The 21,843-nt window shown below is 37.6% G+C and overlaps 2 protein-coding genes across 6 annotated transcripts in view; both read left to right on the top strand.

The window, feature by feature from the left end:
• The window catches only part of LOC119559938 (forkhead box protein O), a 35,286-nt gene extending 20,912 nt beyond the window's left edge, over positions 1 to 14,374 (top strand). Inside the window, exons 5-11 of one of the 3 annotated variants that reach the window (XM_037873145.1) lie at positions 2,935 to 3,227; positions 3,907 to 4,134; positions 4,382 to 4,583; positions 5,402 to 5,576; positions 5,690 to 5,814; positions 6,253 to 6,926; positions 13,390 to 14,374. In XM_037873145.1, coding sequence (XP_037729073.1) covers positions 2,935 to 3,227; positions 3,907 to 4,134; positions 4,382 to 4,583; positions 5,402 to 5,576; positions 5,690 to 5,814; positions 6,253 to 6,663 — 1,434 coding nt within the window. In that variant the 3' untranslated portion in view covers positions 6,664 to 6,926; positions 13,390 to 14,374. The remainder of the gene's footprint in view (positions 1 to 2,934; positions 3,228 to 3,906; positions 4,135 to 4,381; positions 4,584 to 5,401; positions 5,577 to 5,689; positions 5,815 to 6,252; positions 6,927 to 13,389) is intronic. The other 2 variants (XM_037873146.1, XM_037873147.1) reach the window with 2 other exon arrangements.
• Positions 14,375 to 18,349: 3,975 nt separating this feature from the next.
• LOC119560783 (ecdysteroid-regulated 16 kDa protein) lies at positions 18,350 to 21,812 on the top strand. 3 transcript variants are annotated; one of them, XM_037874410.1, is made up of 3 exons: positions 18,350 to 18,461; positions 20,288 to 20,385; positions 21,201 to 21,812. In XM_037874410.1, exons 2-3 carry the CDS (start codon positions 20,301 to 20,303, stop codon positions 21,593 to 21,595), a joined length of 480 nt encoding a protein of 159 aa, XP_037730338.1. In that variant the 5' UTR covers positions 18,350 to 18,461; positions 20,288 to 20,300; the 3' UTR covers positions 21,596 to 21,812. The 3 variants fall into 3 exon arrangements, with proteins under 3 accessions (XP_037730338.1, XP_037730339.1, XP_037730337.1); XM_037874411.1 differs by lacking the exon at positions 18,350 to 18,461 and adding an exon at positions 18,469 to 18,598; XM_037874409.1 differs by lacking the exon at positions 18,350 to 18,461 and adding an exon at positions 19,721 to 19,860.
• Positions 21,813 to 21,843: the final 31 nt, after the last annotated feature.

The raw sequence follows: 21,843 nt of genomic DNA on the forward strand, positions 1-21,843 counted from the left end.
GGAGGCCAAGAGCCCGGACTGATAAAGTCTCAAGTCACCCTCACCCCAGAGGAAAAATGCGAATGCTCATATACGAGCTGGCAGATTTAATATATTTTAGTGCTCCCCCGCTTCCTGTTATACGCCTATCTCCCCCTGCCCAATTACTCATATAAATTATAAAGAAATGAATCAGGGCCCTAGATTCCATACCCATAAATAAAAGTTTTGCTGTAATAATTGTAATTGGTCAACGGAAAACTTTAACTACGAATTTTCCACCCATCGATTTTGGGTCACTAGTGAGTTCGTAGCAACTCAATTTGGTTTAGTTCCTTGTGATTCACGCTCGATGCACATTAATTGTACACAATAAGGATACACATATCCTTGACTACGAAATGTATGAAATTTCCATTTCTTTTCTGGATATTTGCTCATTTAGCGCTCCAAGTAAATTCAATGGAAGCCCAGTTTTTTCGATTGCTTTCCCTGCGTTTGCCATGGATGCGAATTGTGAAGCGAGGCGATGAGGTGACCCACATATAAGTTCACATGCACTGAGAAAAAAATTAAATAAAGTAATTTAATAAAGTGTGGTAATGTTTTGAAAAGGAAAATGTTCTTTCCATGAAAATCGATAAGATTTTAGTACTATATTTTATTACATATGTATTTTTTCCAGTGCAAACCATATTTCCACATAATGCAGCTCCTTGGTAACCACTCTATAGACCGTATATCTGGTCGGCATGTGGCCGCTGTCGCCGAATCGCGCATATATCTCTCTCGATTTAATAGGCCCAATTAGTTAGATGAATTGTGAATGTTCTCAATGCTCTCGCGTTCTTTGGGCTTTTTTCTCTGGCCAAGATTTAAGTTTATGAATATTCAATGAAGTGTGTGCCATAAATTATGAATGCCATTTGTTTGCATTTCGCCTTGATTTAATGGCCTTGAGCAAGTAGGCCTAAAACACACCCCTCATTGGTTTTTTCTTTAAGATTTCGCCATGCTTTAAAGTAAATTTATTCAGCATAAAGTAAGGGATTTTGTGGAAAATTCCTAATGTGTGCCACATGCGAACTATATTCAAGATTTATGGAAAATTGCTTTATTTTAGAGAAACAAATATTTATTTCATTTTTCTATAGTGATTAGATGACCTTTTACCACCTTCCATTCCTCTTTATTACAAATAAATACTTCGCTTTCCATAGCAAAAATAATTTCTCATTACTCACCCACCCACACAACCAATGACATCCTGTTCCTGGGCGGAAGTTGGTTGGATAATTCCGCAATCTGGCCATTAGCATAATCAGAACGTTTGCCAAGAAAAAGAAAATGTTTGAAAATCCAAAGATTGGAGAGGGAAATGGGAGAGACGCCTCAGACGCCGGCAGCGCACTTAAACATTTAAATAAAAATGATAACTTTATGCGAAGGGGGTAAAATTAGATGTGGGGGCCAAACCAAAAATGTCATTACAGGACTATCTGGTCGGCAGACGCAACAGAACCAGCTTCCACTGACGCCAAGTAAAAGTTTTCCCCAAAAAAAAAAGAAAAGGAAAACTGCGAGAATAGTAAAGCAAATCCAGAAAAGTATTAGAAGGTCTATGGGGTCGGGGGCTGTTGCTCCTGTCTGCGAACAGGTTTCGTCGTCAGGCGGGCGTCTGACAGACCCCAAAACTACCCCATCCGCCCCCTAATTCCCCACCGCCCACTCACATGTCCTGGCAACGGTGATAAATGGCGCCAATGTGCCGCCTGAAGTCGCGACGCGTCGCAATCGCTTTTTCGGTGCCTTTTCAAGGGATGCGCGGGGTTCTCCACAAAGAAAAATTAGAAAATAAATATCTAATGTTCTTTAGACCAAAATTTTAAGTAATACAATATTTTAGGTTAATGATAAAAACATCAAATAAGTGTAATATTGTATTGTCACTTAGATAATATAATATAATATACTAGCATCATCAGTAAAGAATTTTTTTCCAAACCCCTTTAGGAAATACATTTTAAATTGAAAATGAACTTGTAAATATTTTTAGAGTTAAACTAGAATGTAAAACAACTAATTAATATTTCTAAAAAGCCATTTACATTTATTTAAAGTTTTTTAAAGTGATTATATCAGTTAGGTGTTAATTTTCTATTCTTAACACTTAAGTTTTTCGTGATATTTATTATTCATATATTATTATATAACATTTTCTCCTGGTGTGTGTGAGTTTTAGGTGGGTCGAATCTGCGGCAAGTTGCCTTTTACAGTTAGTTTAGTTTGTAATGCTCCATTTAGCCTGGCTGCCAATGTACCCATCCTGATTTTCTTTTTCTGATACCAATACCTTCACCAAAAAAAGAAAAACCTAGCTGATGACAAATCCACACTAAACGTGTTTGATTCTATTTGTTTCTGGAATTTCGCATTTTTTTCCCGCACTCGATGACATGTAATTGTCGTTGCTTCTTTTTTTCACCTAGACAGGATTGGGAGTTATTTGATGGGGGATTTTGGATTGGGGATGGGGTTGTGTGTAGACGCTGTCGATTCGCTGTCATTACGCTGCTTACACGCGGTTATTTATGACAATTGTTGGAAAATATGAATTGACAGCGAGGACGAGGACGACGGCGACAGGCGACGAGGTCTAGTGAAGACATCTTCCAATTAGAGAGTGGAGAACATACCATAGATATGTGTGTGCCTTCGTTCTGGTTCTGCGAGCCATAAAAATGTCGACAGACAATTGAATGGCACAAGCCGGCGAAAGGAAACGCAGTTTTGCCCTTCCACCCAAGCAATTGCTTACAAATCGTTACATCAGCGCAATGGGGATTTGCAAATTTTGCAATTCTTTTATTTTATTCTATTGGGTTTTTTTTCTCCAAAAAAAAGAGAATATACTTTTCTAAATGCGTCTCCTTCGAATCTGGCATCTCGTTACAGAACTCCATACGTCACAATCTGTCGCTGCACAACCGCTTTATGAGGGTTCAAAACGAGGGCACCGGCAAGTCCTCCTGGTGGATGCTGAACCCGGAGGCCAAGCCCGGCAAGTCGGTCCGCCGTCGTGCCGCCTCCATGGAGACGTCGCGGTACGAGAAGCGCCGCGGCAGGGCCAAGAAGCGGGTGGAGGCACTGCGTCAGGCGGGCGTTGTGGGCCTCAACGATGCCACGCCCTCGCCCAGCAGCAGCGTCAGCGAGGGGCTGGACCACTTCCCCGAGAGTCCGCTCCACAGGTAACTATCAACTGCGATGAGTATTGTAGAGTATGTTAGAGTATTTAACTTAGTATAGATAGTCAATTGTTTAGCCTTTTATTAATTCTTTATACATATTCTTAGATTCTTTGTCTTGGCACAAATTCCTTATAATACTTGTAATCCAGCAGAAAATTGTTGAAGTTAGTCTGTTGATATTTTGGTATCCACTAGCTTGAAGAAAGTTCTGATAGGAAAAGTCTATATAATGTAACTTTTAAGCAGTCGCTTTATTAGCGAGTTTATATATTTATTGCAACAAAATCAATCTTAAGTTCCCCTTAGATTTTAGATTAAGCAACCCTTTTTCAAATCAAAGTATAGAAAAAAAAGCATGTTACTTAATTTGTAGCCTTAAATCAGTTTCTTTTAATATATACTTACAATAATTAAGCTAGCGCTTATAGAGCATGACTTTAAGTATTTATTTTTTAGAGATTTTTTAGCAAACAGTGCTTAAGCTTCAATTGTGTGATTGAATGATTAATTGGCCTGTTTATAGAGTTATTGATCTCATTTCCCTTGTCCCCGGACTCTATAGTTTATCTTTTACGATAATTCTTTGGTTATTTTATTTATATAAGTTATTTTATTCGATTTTTATATATTGGTTTCCAACTTGTTTTCTTCTTATTTATTTGTATCTGCGATGATGAAGTGGCGGTGGCTTCCAGTTGTCGCCCGACTTCCGGCAGCGCGCCTCATCCAATGCCAGTTCCTGCGGACGCCTGAGTCCCATTAGGGCGCAGGATCTCGAGCCCGATTGGGGATTCCCCGTCGACTACCAGAACACGACGATGACGCAGGCCCACGCCCAGGCCCTCGAGGAGCTGACGGGTTCCATAGCGGACGAGCTGACGCTGTGCGGCCAGCAGCAGCAGCAAGGGTCAGTTCTCGATGGCTGTTAACCTCAGTTTATATATATGTCACCCCCCCACCAAAAAGTCCAAACCCTTATGTTGTTTAATATTATTTCTTGCATGCTGAAAAGAAACGAAAATGAAAAACCTAACTAGCTTGAGCTTTGCATGTTCGATGATTTTGGATTCTCTTAATCATATTCTTAGCAACAGATCTATAAAGTCACCTTCTCTTCTCGTTCTTGCCACCCAACGATCGTACGGCTGGAGCAGGTTCAGCGCCGCCTCGGGACTCCCCTCGCAGCCCCCGCCCCCGCCCTACCAGCCGCCGCAGCATCAGCAGGCGCAGCAGCAGCAGCAGTCGCCCTACGCCCTCAACGGCCCCGCCCCCACCGGCTACAACACGCTGCAGCCGCAGTCGCAGTGCCTGCTGCACCGCTCCCTCAACTGCAGCTGCCTGCACAATGCAAGAGATGTGAGTAAAATGGGATAGTAATTATAGAACAGATCAAATAATAATGGGTTAATGGAACTTAAACTAAGAAGTTCCATTAAAAATAGAACAACATTTCATTAATTAATTAACAACAATAAAGGTTGAACAACTTTATACTTAATAATAGTAACAACATTTTAATAAAGTAGTGCCGGAACAAATCCAGGGACCATAAATGATAATTTTTTTCTAATTACAACTAAAACCTATTGTGATTTCTACTTTTGAATGACAATATTTCTTACTCTTTTTTCAAGAGGTTTACAAATACGTCGAATTATAATGGAAACGAAACAATATTTTATCTTTTCCGGAAAGTATCTTAAGCATGGGTTCCAAAATATAAATGTATACAAATTATTCATATATAAATTCAGTCTATTACATATTTATGAAGTATGTTATATATAGGTCGAAAAGGCTTTTATTTATGTTGATGTGTAAACTATTTTATACAAAGCCACCTATATATAACCCCAATTTGGAAAGCCATAAATCATGGATCAGATAATAATTTGTATTATTGTAATTCCGTTCATATCCATTATCAAAGGTTGGTTTTTTTTCCATCGCTTATATGCATAAATCAGATAAAAATAGGTTAACTCAGACTGTAAATATAACTTAGACATTAAAATGGTCTTATAGGTTTTATTACATTATTCAACTAACTGATATTGATTTGTGATTAAGGAAAATCTTTAGTTATAATATAAAAGTAAAAAATCTTTTCAATGTTAAAGTATACTGTTTCAGAATATTGTTATATTTTACCGATTTTAATCTCCAATTTACAGGGTCTCTCGCCCAACTCAGTAACCACAACAATGTCGCCCGCCTATCCAAACAGCGAGCCCTCCTCGGACTCCCTGAACACGTACAGCAACGTGGTGCTCGATGGTCCGTCGGACTCTTCGGTCTTGTTGGTGCAACAGCAGCAGCAGCAGCAACAACTGTCCGCCAACCTGGAAGGTAATGAATGCCGATCGAATGCTCCTTACTTCTTATCTATACCTCTATCCTGCTTATCTTCCCTCTAACCGTCTGCTGTCTGAAACTCCATCCATCTCGATGCGATATGTTAGATAATAACTGCGCCTCTACTTTGATAGGACAATGCCTGGAGGTGCTGAACAACGAGGCGCAACCGATAGACGAATTTAATCTGGAGAACTTTCCGGTGGGGAATCTGGAGTGCAATGTCGAAGAGGTAAGTTAGTAGATAAATGTTTATATTTGAATAATAATACATTTGACCAAGTACTTATAAGTGCACTTGTCTGTGTAAATATTTTGAACTTCACTGAAGAAAGTATTCCGGGTAAATAGTATAGCATCAATACAGTGAATACAAATCAAAATAATCTACTCCTTAAGAAAACTTTTTTCAAATAAAGTAAATCTGTTGACTGAAAGAAAAAATTACTTAAAATAAACTGTTGTTTCGTCATTGAAACCAAATTTGAAAAAATGTAGTAGAGGATTTCAGTGTATTCTTTATAAAAAATATTCAATAAGTACCATTGAATGAATTATTACAAGTTAGGATCTCTTTACGGTCTAATAGAAATATTTGTAACTTGGTTTTGAAGGTATACAAAATATTTTAAATATTGATAAATATAATAATACTGATTTATTCCAACAGCTGCTGCAGCAGGAGATGAGCTATGACGGTCTGCTGGACATCAACATCCCGCTGGCCACGGTCAATACGAACTTGGTCAACAGCAGCAGTGCGGCCCTGAACATCAGCAACCTCAGCAACCTTAGCAGCAATTCCGGCAGCAGTCTCAGTCTAAATCAGCTGCAGGCCCAGCTGCAACAGCAACAGCAGCAGCAGCAGCAACAGCAACAACAGCAACTGCAGCAGCAACATCAGCAACACCAGCAACACCAGCAACATCAGCAACACCAGCAACAGTTGCTGCTGAATAACAACAACAACAGCAGCAACAGCCTGGAATTGGCAACACAAACGGCTAGCACAAATCTAAATGCTCGAGTGCAGTACTCGCAGCCCAGTGTGGTGACCTCGCCACCCTCTTGGGTCCACTAGATAATGGTCTGTGGTCCGATCTTTAGTCGGTAGTCGTCGTTGTGTGTGTGCGTGTGTGTTGTTTGTGTCGCCAATGGAACGCTTTAAACGCTAATTCTAAGAACCATAGTGTAAAGAGTTGTAAGCAGCCGCAGATGGATGGGAAACTACGGAAACGGAAACGGATGCGGGTAATCGGTGTCGTAATCGGTTACGCAGCAGCTGCAGGATCAGTGAGCAGTAAGCAGGAGCCGCAGCTGGACCGCCACTAAAAAGTTTACAAAGTAAGTTTTAAAACGAAAAGAAAGATATTGTATCTAGGACCTTATATATAAACCAATTCTTATATCAGATTTCTTTATAGAAATATTGATATCAAAATTTATAATATTACTTTTAGGTGGTACTTGTACAAAAGTTTAAATATAGGTATATTTGTATAAGTTCTTATACAACGTTAGTTTCATTTAGAGCTCGAAGCCATCAAAGATGTGCTGCAAAATATCACCTTTTCTTACAGTTTACCGCGCTGGTCGCTTTCAATTAACATCATCAGTCCTAAAAGCCATTCAATGTGACAGCATAAATTATGCTAATAATATCGTTTCACGGCGTACATTTTATGAATATGTAAAATATGTGAAGAAGCGCCTCAGACCGGAACCACTCCCCCATTCCCTAAGAGATTTTCAGTTTTTTTCCTTCCCGTTTTTCTTTTTTTTTAACTGCGATTTCGTGTCCTGTTTATATACAAATCGTCTTCACTTGACTTCACTTCCACCCATGAATCTTTTATGGACATTCTCCTCGTGTATTTCTTTTTCTGGGCTGTGGAATTTGTACTTATTATGTGATTTTTTTGTCTGCTGCTACTTGAGGGCAATTACACGCGTTCAATTATCATAATACATTGTCAAGAGAGCAACAAACAAAATGAAATGAAGACGGAAGAGGAATTGCTTTAAGTCCTTTTCAATTTGAGCGCTTTTAAAGTGAGAGGTTGCCGCGCGCGGAGCTCACTCAAATTATGGCAAATTAAGTCAATTTACCTAAGCCATAAAATATGTAAGAGCCACTTTGCTACCTTGGCAGGCCAGGACGAAGGATACGTGTGGTCCGGTCCGGTGTTTCGTGCTGGGCTTCCAAGTGTCCTTTCCCGTTTTCCGCGCTAATTTGACCGGCCAAGCATGGCAAAGCCAAGGGAAAATAGCCCGAAGGCATCTCAAACCGCGGCGCAAATTCGTCAAGGCAACTCCCCCGATTTGCCCGGTGTCCTTTTTGGGGCCAGGACGACCATGGCGTCCGAAAGCAAATGCTGAAAAATTAATTACGTCCTTAGGGTGACTTATGCATGCCACCGATATCTGACCCAACTCCAGAGACTGTCGATTTCTCGGCTCACCTGAGGGCCACGTTTGGCAAATGTGGGCGGTGGTTGTAAGGGGGTGCGGCTCAAATCAAGCGTGTTAAACGCTGCTAATATTGAAAAATTACGCTGACTTGGCAGGTGGTATTTCAGGTGGGTGAGGTTGTTTAATGGCAGAGATTTAAGATGGAAATTCGACAGTGATGGACAGTTTTGATGCAAATAATGTTTAATGAAAAATTCAATTTTTAATGCATTTTGTTATTATTAAGGAAATACGTATTTGCTGTTTACAAATTATCAAGTATTTAAAAATAATAAAAACCTCTTATAATTTGCAAGCAGTAAGGAAGCACATCTTTTAAAAACCATTTCGCACTTTGCTTAGACATTTTATTTAAATTTAATTTGAAACAGTTCTTATTAAAAAACCTATTCCCAATTAATCCCCCTAAAAAAAAATTTATTCTTAAACATTACAAGTTTATACATTTTTATAAACGTTTATTTTTTTAAAACTTCATTATTATTGGACAGTTGGCTAATACTTTTCCTAATTAAAATATCCATTTCTGTTTATAAACCCAAGATTGGTTTAAGGAATTATTTAATTCTATAGTTCTTCAAATGTTTGAATGACATATTAATGTTTAATTATTTAGCTCACGTCTGAATGATAAAATATTTGAAATTTTTTACGTTCGAAAATACCTTATCTAGTATCTCAATTACTCCAATACTGATCCAGAAGTTTGTGATTCCACTTAACATTCCTCCGGCTGCCCTCCCATTTTTATACCCGTTACTCGTAGAGTAAAAGGGTATACTAGATTCGTCGGAAAGTATGTAACAGGCAGAAGGAAGCGTTTCCGACCCCATAAAGTATATATATTCTTGATCAGGATCACTAGCCGAGTCGATCTAGCCATGTCCGTCTGTCCGTCTGTCCGTCTGTCCGTCTGTCCGTCTGTCCGTCTGTCCGTATGAACGCTGAGATCTTGGAAACTATAAGAGTTACAATACTGGGATTAGGCATGCAGATTCCTGAGATTCCTGCGCAGCGCAAGTTTGTTTCAAAAGAGTGCCACGCCCACTCTAACGCCCACAAACCGCCCAAAACTGTGGCTCCTACAGTTTTGATGCTAGAACAAAAATTTTAACTGAAATGTATTGTTCTCATCAATACCTACCGACTGACCCAAAAAAAGTTTGCCACGCCCACTTTAACGCCCACAAACCGCCCACAAACTTCAAAAAATCGTAAATATGAACGCGGATATCTCGGAAAATATCAAAGATAGAGAAACGAGATTTCAGATTTAGATTCCGTAGGCTTGAGCGCAGCGCAAGTTTATTACGCGAATATGCCACGCCCACTCCAACGCCCACAAACCGCCCAAGTCTGAGGCGCCCACAATTTTCATGGTAGATAAAAAATTTAAACTGAAATGTATTGGTCTCGTCAATACCTATCGATTGATTTAAAAAAAACTTTGCCACGCCCACTCTAACGCCCACAACGCTTAAATCTGTCTACCGCCGGTAGGTGGCGCATTTGCTGCTTGCATATCTCCATTTTCCTTTGGTCCCTTTAGCTGAGTAACGGGTATCTGATAGTCGAGGTACTCGACTATAGCGTTCTTCCTTGTTTTTATTTCAATGTCACGACTGGCGACTGTCACCGCGCATTTTTGCTTTGTGCCAAACTTCATCGAGCAAAAAAAGGTCCTGCGGAAAAGTGATGGGGGATAAACCTTTGTCCTGCGCGTACCCACACACAAATTGAATTCCACACTAAGTTTTGCTGTAAGCCAACAATTAGAAAACAGCAAAGCGACTAGAAAAAAGAAATACCAATGGCAAAGAAAGAAGGACCAAGTTGCGAGAGGACCAAGTTGTTACTTTGTCAAGTTTGGCGCCAATCGCATGACGTGCTAATAAAATAAAATTGCCAAGTTGTAGAGAGGCGACAAAAAAAGAAAAGAATGAAGAAATGATTTCGAAATTTATGCCAAGTGCAAACTTTTGTGTTTGCTGGGGGTTTTCTTCGCCGCCTCCGCTTCATTTGAGTGAATAATTTGAATTGCATCAGCCTCAGCAGCGGATTTCCATTTCTTTCACTTTTCATAATTCACCCAACTGACAGCAGCTAGAAATTCTTTTCTTATTATGCTAATTTCTTAAAGTTGCCTGCAAGGGCACGTCCCCCCTGTAGGCATATATTGCATATTTAATAAGGAATATTATATAAAAATATTGTAACTTTAAGCCAGGGCTGGTTCCCTTATTAGCCAGGAGCGTCACATGCCACTCAATAAGTTGCCGCAACATCTGCCCAGGAGGTTGACTATAAAACGCTGAAATGTTGTAAAATGAGACGGGGAACTTAAGAGAGACGGGGCGAAATCACATCATCGTCCGCAGATTGACTGACTTGACACATAATAAAGTCACACTCAAATTATGGCTGCAGATGGTTGTGCCACCGTGGGGCATGCTCCCAAACCTCAGTTCTGTATAAACACTCTAAAAATTAGGAATTCTAAAAAAAATAAAAGAAAATAAAAGTTCCAGAAAGTAATTTAGTGTTCTTTTCTCCTTACTTTTATTGAGCTTTAAGTAAAAACTCGTTTTTAAAGTGTTATCAAATTTAACTAAAATAATTATTTTAATATTTTTTACATTACTTATTGTGGCTTAATATTAAACATTTATTAAATTTCATACGGCAGTTAGTTATGATCGCATAATAATTGAAAATCGTCTTTTTAATCCGATTTGCAGCGATCTTTTTTAAAAACAAAATTCGATTTTTAAACCTTTTTTATGAAAACATATTTAAAACAATAAAAATAATTTTATATATTTCTTTTGAACACGGGTTCTTAATTTGATTTATTTTAGAGCAAGAGATATTTTTTTTTTTGATATTTTAAATTATCCAGATGATTTTTTCAGTGCATATTTAACGGGGGGTGCAGGTTGGTTGCCCTGGTGAAACCGCGCGTGAAACACAAAGGCATTTTCAGGCAATTTATTAGTTGACAAAAAGAAGGAAACAAAAAAAAAGCCGAAAGGAGCAGAGAAATGGGGAAAAATGTGCGGCTTCGTTGACACGGCCTATGGTTCAGAGATGCCTTGGCAACCAGGTTCGAGGGCTAACCGCCACAGGACCTCCACTTCACAGGACCACAACTTTCGCTTAGGTGTTGAAACTTGTCCGCAACTCGCTGAATTATTCAGAGAGTGAAAACTTTTTTCCGGCTCACATTTGATTAAATTTTAATGCCACTGCATCATTAATAAATTCCCAGCGGGGTCCGCAAGGAAGTGGAGTTTGAATAAATTGAATTAGCGACAGGATTTGTCCGGCGGGAGCTAATCCCCGCAGATTGTTTGACAAACTTTGGACAGGTTTGGCCGGCTCGAAGCAAAGTGTCAGAACTAATTGTCCAAGTGCTGGAAAAAGGCAGAAGAGAATTCCGCCCCAGTATCCTGCCATCGGCACCGGCATTCAAATGAAAATTTCATTATCCTGGCGGCAGCGGGAAATCAATTTGTCAGCATGGGGAATCAAATGCGCTCCTCGCGACTTCAAAATACAAATTGTCAGCAATTTAATAACATTTAAGCTGCCAACGGCGGCCACAATGATAAGCAAGGCCAGACACACACATAGATACCCACAGAAGGACCTGTTCGAAAAGGTCCTTGTGGCAACAAACCGCATTTACACTCACTTAACTCAACACGATGCGGAGGTCGCTTTCCATGGCTTTTCCCCCGGCCAGAGAGCAGGGAAAACAATTGCCAGGAAGCAAGGGAAAACTGAAAACGGCTTGTGTACAAGCTGCTTAAGGTCCTTAAGGACCCTCACACACACACACTGGCACGCACGTTCAAACAAATAAAGCTCTGCGAGCGGTTTAAACACTTGTTGCATGGACAAAGGATAATGACGTGACAGGAGCTAGCACTCACACAGGAACACCCACAAACACACGCACCTTGCCATACACAGAAACATAATTTTTTGGGAACAATTTTGAAAACAAATTCAAAAAAATGTTTGTTACTGAAATATAAAAATAAATAATAAATAAGTCAATGCTTCTGACTTGTATACCTCTTCTCCAATTTTTATAAATTTAACCTATATTCTCTGATATTATAAAAAATTCTTAGAAGGGATTGTTACTGATATCCAAATTAACTACAAATATTCTCTAAATTGTTTTAAAATTCTTTACAAGTTCCAAACAAATGTTTGTAACAGAGATATGAAAGACTTCGCAGATATTCTGAATTTTTAATATGGTTGTAATAGATTTGGAAAACTATGGGAGTATGTAAAAAATTGGTTTCTTCGATTTTTAAACAAGTCTAACTTTAATATATTTTGGAAGAACATTATTTTATTCAAACCAAAAATGATAAAAAACCTAGATTGTATTTAATAAAGAACTATAAATGTTATTATTTTAAATAATACATTTTTTAAAGTACTCCTTTTTTTCTCTGCGTAAGTAATAAAGCAAACAGGCAACGCGTTTTGTAATAAACTGCAAGGCAACCGGAAGGAATGGAATGGCCGGAAGAGCCGGAAAAGGGCAAAGACGACACGGACACCTGGTGGCTTCTTGTCCTGGGAATCCGTCCGTGAAAGCCACTGCAAATATGAATCGGGGGGATGGGGTGGCATCTAATCACATGCCCCGGCATAGTCCCTCAATCACACACTCGCTCACACATAAATTTAATGCCTCCAAGGAGTGGCGGCCATAAAGCGCACATAAATAGGCTTCACACTTCCTTTGCCCCCTGTTTCTGGTCCTTCGAGCCGGGTGCCGCATAAAATTCAATTGCAGGCCATAAAAACTGCGCGTGATCTACATACACAATATAATTTAAAGCTGTAACTAATAAAATTGTCAGCGATAAGCGAGGAGCTTTGATTTTTATGTTTTCAGCAAAAGCGAATTTATTGGGGCTGAGGCTAAAATCTTGTTTTAAATGTTTAGCGCCGTCGTTTTTATGGCATAATTCTGGCCGTTTGTAGTTTGTCCTTTGCGGAAATTTGCATAAAAATTGCCAGATAAGAAGAAGGGGAAAGTGTCGAGTGCTCTATCTGCCTCCCATCACCCCAACTTATGAATATTTCTGTCAAGTGTCAAAAGCTATTATACCCCGAAAAAAAATCTCTGAATAAATTAGCCACTTGGGAGGGAGGCTGTCTTGGTCATTGTCGGAATAGGCTGATTGTCCTTTTATAAAGTGTTGATGTGGTGCTGATTTACTCAAACTGAGGATGCTTACTACATAGATTTCATAAAATTATAAACCCAACTTACTAAACTTGTATTTTCCTCTGCTCGTTTCAGGATAAATCTGGTCGCTTCTAATCTAACATACATACAATACATATACATAGATATATAATTACAAATATATAGTTATGCATTACACATAGAAACGAAGCATACAAATAATACCAATTAATCACCAATAATTAGATGCTACAATTAGTGAAATTCTCTGTGGCAGTGCAAAAACAACTTTGTCCACCTAACGAAGGGAAATTTGAATTGAATTGAAAACACGGTTTAGTTATTAAGTTCAACTTTGTACATATTAATTTTAATAACCTTGACGTAATGAAACCCACAAATAATAATACTACTACTGATAATACAAATACAAAAAAACAAACAAGCGTAAAACGTAAACTAAATGTTTGATATATAAATGGAAAAATATTCGTTAACCAGCTATCGAGGTAAACAGAAAATGAGAAAATGGCAAAGAAACCGAAAGCAAAAGAAATTAGCACAATTATGTAATAATTTATGCTTAATTAATGTATTTAATTGAAAATCTAATTGTAATTGTATATTTTTTCTATAAAGAGCAAAGAAAACCCTTAAAGAAGAATAAAACTTGTGTAAAAATTATGCTTAAGATTCGCAATGATATACGTAATGAATTCTCCGATTAGTTAGCACACATCAGATCAGCTCGGCTTATAAAAAAAAACTTTTGTTACATGAATATGCCAACACCCATATGTAGATCGTACACGTTAAATCCAATTGAATGTAATACATTAAAATTCAAATATTAGTAAATGTAAATGTTGATAGGCAAAATAGAAATACAAATTTATAACAGAACATACCCACTAAACTCAAAACCCAAGCAGAAGTAGTAGCATAAAATAATAAGCAAATACATGGGCATCATTGTGTACTATTATGGGCTAAATGTTAATTATTAACTAGATTGTACAATTCAAATGTAGTTCATACTATTTAAAATGCAAAACGGAGTGAAGATGAATAAACTGATGATTCAATATAAGAAACAAGATCTTATTGTTTATAATATTTCCTCTTAAAAATTATGATTTAAATTGGAAAGTGGATAATTTAAAAAAAATTGCCATCAGAAATTGGAAAGAATTGATCCTGAATCTTTTTATATTTTTAGCTTTGTATTATATCCATGCCTTACAAAGCTGAAACGCAGATTATATGCATTGCCAGATGGCTAGTAAGCAGAAGAAACAGGATTTGAAGAACGAAGAAGATAGCGAGAGTCAGTCATGCATCTCGCTTACTCCCATTGAAGAATCCAATAGCTTTTATTATAGATTCTTATAATTCCCAAGTGATTATTCTACGGCAGGACCCTTAAGTACCCATTCCTTCTGAGTTTCAACTCCCTCACATAAACGCCTTACTCATACAGTGCCAAACGTTACCTTGCCAAAATAAAATAACATGTTACATAAGAAAGTTTATTTATTTAGTCGAATGTACAAGCATTACTCGTCACAAAAGGCGATATCAGAACTTATGTATTTTGATGGTGATATCAGAAGTTTTTGTTATACCCTTGCAGAAGGTATAATAATTTCAGTCAAAGTTTGCAACACAGTGAAGGAGACGTTTCCGACCCCATAAAGTATATATATTCTTGATCAGCATCACTAGACGAGTCGATCTAGCCATGTCCGTCTGTCCGTTTCTGCACAAACAAGTCTCAGTTTTGAAGCTATCCGGATGAAATCTTTCCAAAAGTCGTATTTCTATTGCATAGATAAGATAATGTTAAAAAAATATATCGTTGGCTTTTTTTGACATATTAACTTCTACTCTTGAAAAAATCATATTTTTTAATATGACTCGCAACTCGCATAGGTATAATTAAAAATGTATGTTCAAAAATGATAACTTTTGTGTTTTTTAACATATTAACTTCATCTCTTGAAAATATTATTCTTTTAATACTTCAGAATTTCGAATAAAATTATTAAAAAATCGGATGACGGTACTCTATAGCTCTTATGGGAACGATCAAAAAAATATTTTTAAAAACTGTTAAATATTAACTTCTACTCTTGGGAATATAATTCTTTTGATTTTTTTATACTAATATTTATTAAGCGTTGATCAACCAACTTAATGGTTATAAAACGCATGGAAATAACAAAGAAAAAATACCACGCAACATAACATAAATGGGTAAATTTAACAATTTTATAAAAGAGACAATACTACACTATTGTCTCAAGACGAGGGTTTGATGAGGTCCTCGTGACCAGAGATCGCCAGGTGCCGACGCTTCAGTCATTAGCTTCCAAAGCTTAGCACGACATGTTATCTTTGTTATGTGCTTCCGTCACGTAAAATGTTTGTCAAAAATCAAGCCCAAGTTCTGAGCCTGGAAGGATTGCGGTATAGCTGTCTCCTGGAATTTTACTTTGGGGAGGATTTTACTTCGAAGCGAGAAGTTTCAGTGCTGAAACTTATTCCCGTTTATCGGAATGTTCCATCGATTCGTCCATTTGCACCCATGACAAAATCTTGTAATGTCAATTTGATAAGTGTGGGTGAAAATGACACTGCAATTGATCCCAATAATTTGATCCTAAAAAAGTATCAAAAGTATACTACATTGTATGAAAATTCCCATTTGGCCCTAAGTAGTGTCATTTTGATAACATCCGTGGATACTTCAATACCGATAAAAGCTTTTTCTGATTGTTCGAGCTTCGAACTGCACTCAAGTATCGGGTATCATAGGGTTTGAATTAAACACCCGCGGAGAACGTTGTGCGATAGACCAATGGGTAAGGTGTCTGTCTCTGATGCGAAATGTCCCCGGTTCAAGTACGCGCCGATGCAGAGTACGCTGTAAGATTTTTAAGAATATCCAACATTCCCTTAATAATAAAGTTGTATTTAAAAAGTTTTCAAATTTTAAAATAAAAAAGAAAAATAAGTTTGTGACCAGCGGGGGACTCGAACCCCTAACCCTCAGACCCGTGCATCAAAAACAATGCACTAGCACTCTGAGCCACGCCTACACTATTTTATTCAGCGGTAAAATGCTTTTTTGTAGAAAACTTTTTCAAGTGGCAAAGTGATCCTATATTAGGGTCGTACTGGAAGTCACTAAGAGTAGGTTCCACGTAAGCAGTCGTAGCCTAGTGGGCAAGGTGTGCACCTTGCAGCCAGAAGGCACCAGGCTCAGAAACGGGAACATATTTTTATTAAGTTTTAGAATTGAATTTGAATTCGAATTTAAATTTGAATTTCTCGTTGCGATCATAGACCATCATAGTAGATTTTAAGTTCTACTATATATAGTAGTTGTCTTCGCACAACACTCTGTGGTGCGCTTGATTTTGAATTGCTCGTTGCAATCAGAAGACTATCATAGCAAATTTTAAATTCTATTATATATAGTAGAGAAGGACAGCTTCGCACACTCTCTGTTGTGCTTCACTCGTTTCGATCTGACCATCATAGCAGATTTTCAATTCTGCGGCTAATAGTAGCCGTCCACAGTTTAATACAAAAGCTATTTGCGAAGCGGATTAGTCTCCATTCTTTGGTATGAAGACCCATTTATTGCGACGCAGGATGAAACGCGTACTGCTAAAAAGTTGTCGAAAGCGATCTATTAAAATTAAACATGCCGAACCCATGGACGTGGATAATTGTGCTCCAATCGAACCCAACCGATGCGAGCCCATGGAAGTTGATGTTGAGTCGGATACTCAAGCTGGTCAGAATCCACCTCATCGTCGAATCGAAATATCGCTGTCTGTTGTGATTGTGACGAATTAGTTATTTGAATTAATAATTCCATTTATCTTTTCAAAAATGTTGCGAGCTTCTCCCCCTTTTTTCTCCTATTTTTTATATTATCCATTCTCGTTCTTCTCTGTTCCTACACTTTTATCAAGCTCAAAAATGCAATATTTTTGAATCAAGGCGCCAAGTGTTCTTCCTCTTCATGAACGTGAGTCATAATTTTCCTGAGCTGGTAACACCAACATCGTCTTTCTCTTTGACCCCCTTTCCCCATAAGATGAGACAGTATTTTTTCGGTCTGGCAACGTTTTATTCTTTTAATTTTAATCTACATTACACTTACATTACATCTTACACTATATTCTATCTTACATGTCAAATCGACAATCGAGTTGCCAACTACGTTTACAATGTCAAGACAAGGCGCCATCTGTCGGTAAGTGCTAACAACAAATTATCCAATTATCTGAACCCTACCGAAGTTGATGTTGATTCGGATACTCAAGCTGGTCAGAATCCACCTCTTCGTCGAATCGAAATATCGTTGTCTGTTGCGATTGTAATAAATTAATTAATTAAATTAATAATTCCAAGGCAGCGGTGTGAAATTTATTTTCTTACATTATTTTTTTCCATTATTTCTTGTATTATTTTTTACATTACACTTACATGTCATCTTACACAATATTTTATCTTACATGTAAAATCGACAATCGATCTGCCAACTACGCTTACAATGTCAAAGTAAAGTGCCATCTGTCGGTAAGTGCTAACAACAAATTCGTATGCACTGAAAGAATGTTTTAACAATGAAAATCTAAATCCAATAGTTTCAATAAATTAATTTTTGGTAACTAATATGGAAAAAAAATTAAATATGTGTTTTTATATTTATTTAAAATATATGTTCACTACATGCTTTTGAGATGAACATATCCTAAAAGAAGTACATTAAATATTAATTGAAAAGCTAAACAATTCTAACTTCCGAGTTCAACAGTAAAGATACATCACTTCCCCAATACCTGCCACTTCCAGTTCATTCCGTATGCGAAGTGATATGTCAACAAAGACTTGAAACGCATTTAGGATTTCCTAAATACGAATAGTTTCCTCCACTTTTCTCTCCATTCCAACGGAGAGCAGCAACTGATTGACCGTTGGAGCACCTACTCAAAAAAGGCCGGAAACTTTCAATTCTGCAGCATTGTGTAAAGTTTTACAAGCCAGACAAACCGGCCGGGGCAGTAGTTTTCATCTATTTGGGCTCAGCTTTCGGATTCGATATCTGCCAGTTGCATTTCAAGCCTCGAACACTGCGGTCTAAGTCTAACACACCTATCCAAAACCAAGTAAATGTACAAATAAAATTTAAGCTTGTCATTCTGAGCCGTGCGCGGAATTTTTAATTTCCACTATATACAGTACTATATTACAAGCTAGTTTGTAAAGAAATTTATCTTTACAGAACAAAGTAGAATTCAAACAAGTATGTTATCATCTTGTTATAATGTGTAATTTTAGATATACTTTTAAATTGGTTACCCATTTTCCTCGGCTTGTAACGATCACCAATGTGTTATTTTAGATATACTTTTAAATTGGTTTCCCATTTTCCTCGGCTTATAACAATCAATTTCTCTTTAATATAAAATTCATCATAGTGGTGTAAACTTTATTTTCTAAACATTATTCTTTGTGTACTCCCGTTTCCGTACAATACTCGATTTCAGTTTCAATTTGTCTCGTTTTGTTGTGTTTTCAGTTTCGTTGGAAGCTCGACTTTCTAAATGCTAATTGGATTGAACTTAAAAGTGGGCGCGTCATACTCTACAAGTCATCAACTTCCTGGATCTGTTGAACAATGGGGAACGCGTAGTTAATTCTTAAACAGTTAAACTAAATTGAAGCCTCATTTTAGAAGTGCCTTGCATATTAAATGAGAAGACTTTTTTGTTTAACAATCTATAGACAGTGCCACCATACTACATATATCATATCACAAGCCATATTCAAACAGAAATCAAAGCTCTCTGTTTCTATGACGGTTGATTTGCTTATATGTATGTTTATATAGATGCAATTTGCAGTTTAAGTACTCTTATCTAATTAGGCCATAGAAAAATGATTTGCAAATCTTTTTATGGGCCCTAGACTTTGTGGATACTTGATCATTTGGCATTAGTCTGTCAGTGAGATCGCACCTTTGTTGGCTATTGGCAAAAATGGGTAAATCTAAGGTCGAAACTGTGTGAAAAATGCGAGTTTACTGTGCTTAGACTTAAAGTCTCAAGTAATATTTCTAGGAAAAATAATAATTTGTGAAAAGAAACTCAGTATTATTAAGGAACTTTTTCGGATTGATAAATAAGAGTTTATAATCCAAGTCAGTTTTCCTTTTTCTTTAAGATAGATTTTTTAATCAATGGGCTTGGGTTTCACTTTTCTTCTAACTAAAAAGTAAACAAAAACATTTACATGTAAGTGTTAATGGATATGGCCCGTAATCGTTAATTGTCTGCAATTCTTGATGTAATTAAACGCGAAAAAAATGGGCAGTACTCAATTAAGCCCGTGATTCAGCGGTCGTCGTTGATTTTATACATATAAAGAAACATGCGATGCGATCGGGGGCTCAGTTGCCGATCGTCGTCCGTAGCTTAAAGTACTAAAGTAGCTCCCGAGAGCTCCGCGTGAAGAAGTGGAAGCCCAACTACCCACTCAAATTGACGGCAATTGCCAGGAAAACCGGTAAATTAGCAGATAACTAGGTTTTCCCACTGTGATTGACTCTAACAAGGGAGTAAACAGAATTCTCAACAAGCAAAGTATCTTTCTCAAAAAGCATAGAAACGTGTCAGCTAGTTGACAGCCAACTGTAAGATTTGCATCTTAAACAAAAGTTGCCTTTGGCTGACTGTTGGCCAAGTTGTAATTGCAAACTTTTCGTCTCGGATTGTTTTGTGATTTCAGTGAGGTGATTTTAAGTCAAGGTCGATCTTTCGTTTTATTTTTTTCGTGTTGCTCCAACTGGACCAACTACAACCGGTTTTCGGCCACAATACAGGCCTGTTATCAAACAGGCCAAAGCTTTTAACCCTGCCTAGCACGGATCCAAATTAGTTGACCAGCAATTAGCGACCTCTCGTTAAATTTGTCTCACTTTTCTTACAATTAGCCACATCTACAGAATGAAGCTGAGCTCGGGATTGTTTTTGATCTGCGCCGCCTTGATTAGCTACACGTCGGCCACGGATGTCGGACCATGCCCGAAATGTAAGTATCTATCGGGCTATATGTACTTCAGATAAAATAGTATTAAACCCAAAAAGAAACAACCATAATGTCGATGAACTGCTAAACATAAAAATTATTACTGGATTATAAGCTTTGTGCATTTATAGCCTTTTTATTTGAAGATAAACCTATTTAAAGACAATCTCCTATAAAGTATCACACTCGGACTACCTGAATTAAAGCTTTTGTATAGTCTTTTAATTTACCCTATTTTAAGGCAAACTCGTTGGTAAACAAATAAATAATAAGTATAATTTGTTTTGTTCTCTTTGCTATAACGTTTATGAATACACATTTAATCAAAAATCATTCTAAACGATTTTAGAACATTTTTTAAATAGAAATAAACTATAAGTATAAATGACATTTTATTTATGTATATATATTTTGTTTATATTTATATAACTTTAATTAACAACAGCTTTTAAGTTGTTATAAAAATTAACATAAACGGTAATCAAATTTTTGATTCTTGTATTTAATTATGTAAGCAATTTTTTTGTTTTCCTAAACAAGTTAAAACATCCGTACATATATAATATATGAAGTATATGAAAAAACGAAAGCTTTGTAAGTTGTACCAAATCACTTGCAATTATTTTTTTGATACTTTTATTTCTCTAGAGTGTAAATTAAATATTTAAATAGTCTTATTCTTTTCCGAAAGAAGTTAAAACATCCATACATATATCCATATAAATCACGCATACGCAGTGTGGAGTAAAGAACTAACTCTTTAAAATTGATATATTTATTAAATACTTACATTTATATTTTCCCACTCATTTTTTCAGCCAAATCAAAGGCGCTGGGAGCCGGCGAGGTGTCCATCTCGAACTGCCCGAAGAGCAAGTGCATCCTAAAGCGCAACACGGAGGCCAGCATTGAGATGAAGATCCGGCCGGAGCGTGACTTCCAGGAGCTGACCTCCGACATCCAGGGCATCATCCTGGACGTGCCCCTGCCCTTCCCAGGATACTACGGCACCAGCGCCTGTCCGCACATCTACGACGAGGCCGGCGAGAAGAAGGTGGGCTGCCCCTTGAAGGCCGGCCAGGTGTACACCTACAAGAACAGCTTCAAGATCCTGCCCGTCTACCCAACCGTCAGCTTGGAGATCCACTGGGGGCTGGGCGACAAGAATGGGGATGCGGCCTGCTTCCAAATACCCGCCAAAATCAAGGCTTAGAAATGAGAACCATACAAGTGCACTCAATGTTAGCTTTTATTAGTGGTAAATCTTAAGATCGTATCTGCATATGCTTAGTTAGGGATTAAGTACGGTTAAGAGAACGAAAACGAAGCCGGCCATTATTGCGGCATCCAGCCAGTGACGCAATATGGCCAAAGGATTCCACTGATCTGCTCGGTAAATCTAATAATAAAAAAAACCACAACGAATTCTACATTTTAAGTGAACGCTCTTTGATCTTTTTG

The sequence above is a fragment of the Drosophila subpulchrella genome, unplaced genomic scaffold (genome assembly GCF_014743375.2).
Source record: "Drosophila subpulchrella strain 33 F10 #4 breed RU33 unplaced genomic scaffold, RU_Dsub_v1.1 Primary Assembly Seq354, whole genome shotgun sequence".
Taxonomy (NCBI): Eukaryota; Metazoa; Arthropoda; class Insecta; order Diptera; family Drosophilidae; genus Drosophila; species Drosophila subpulchrella.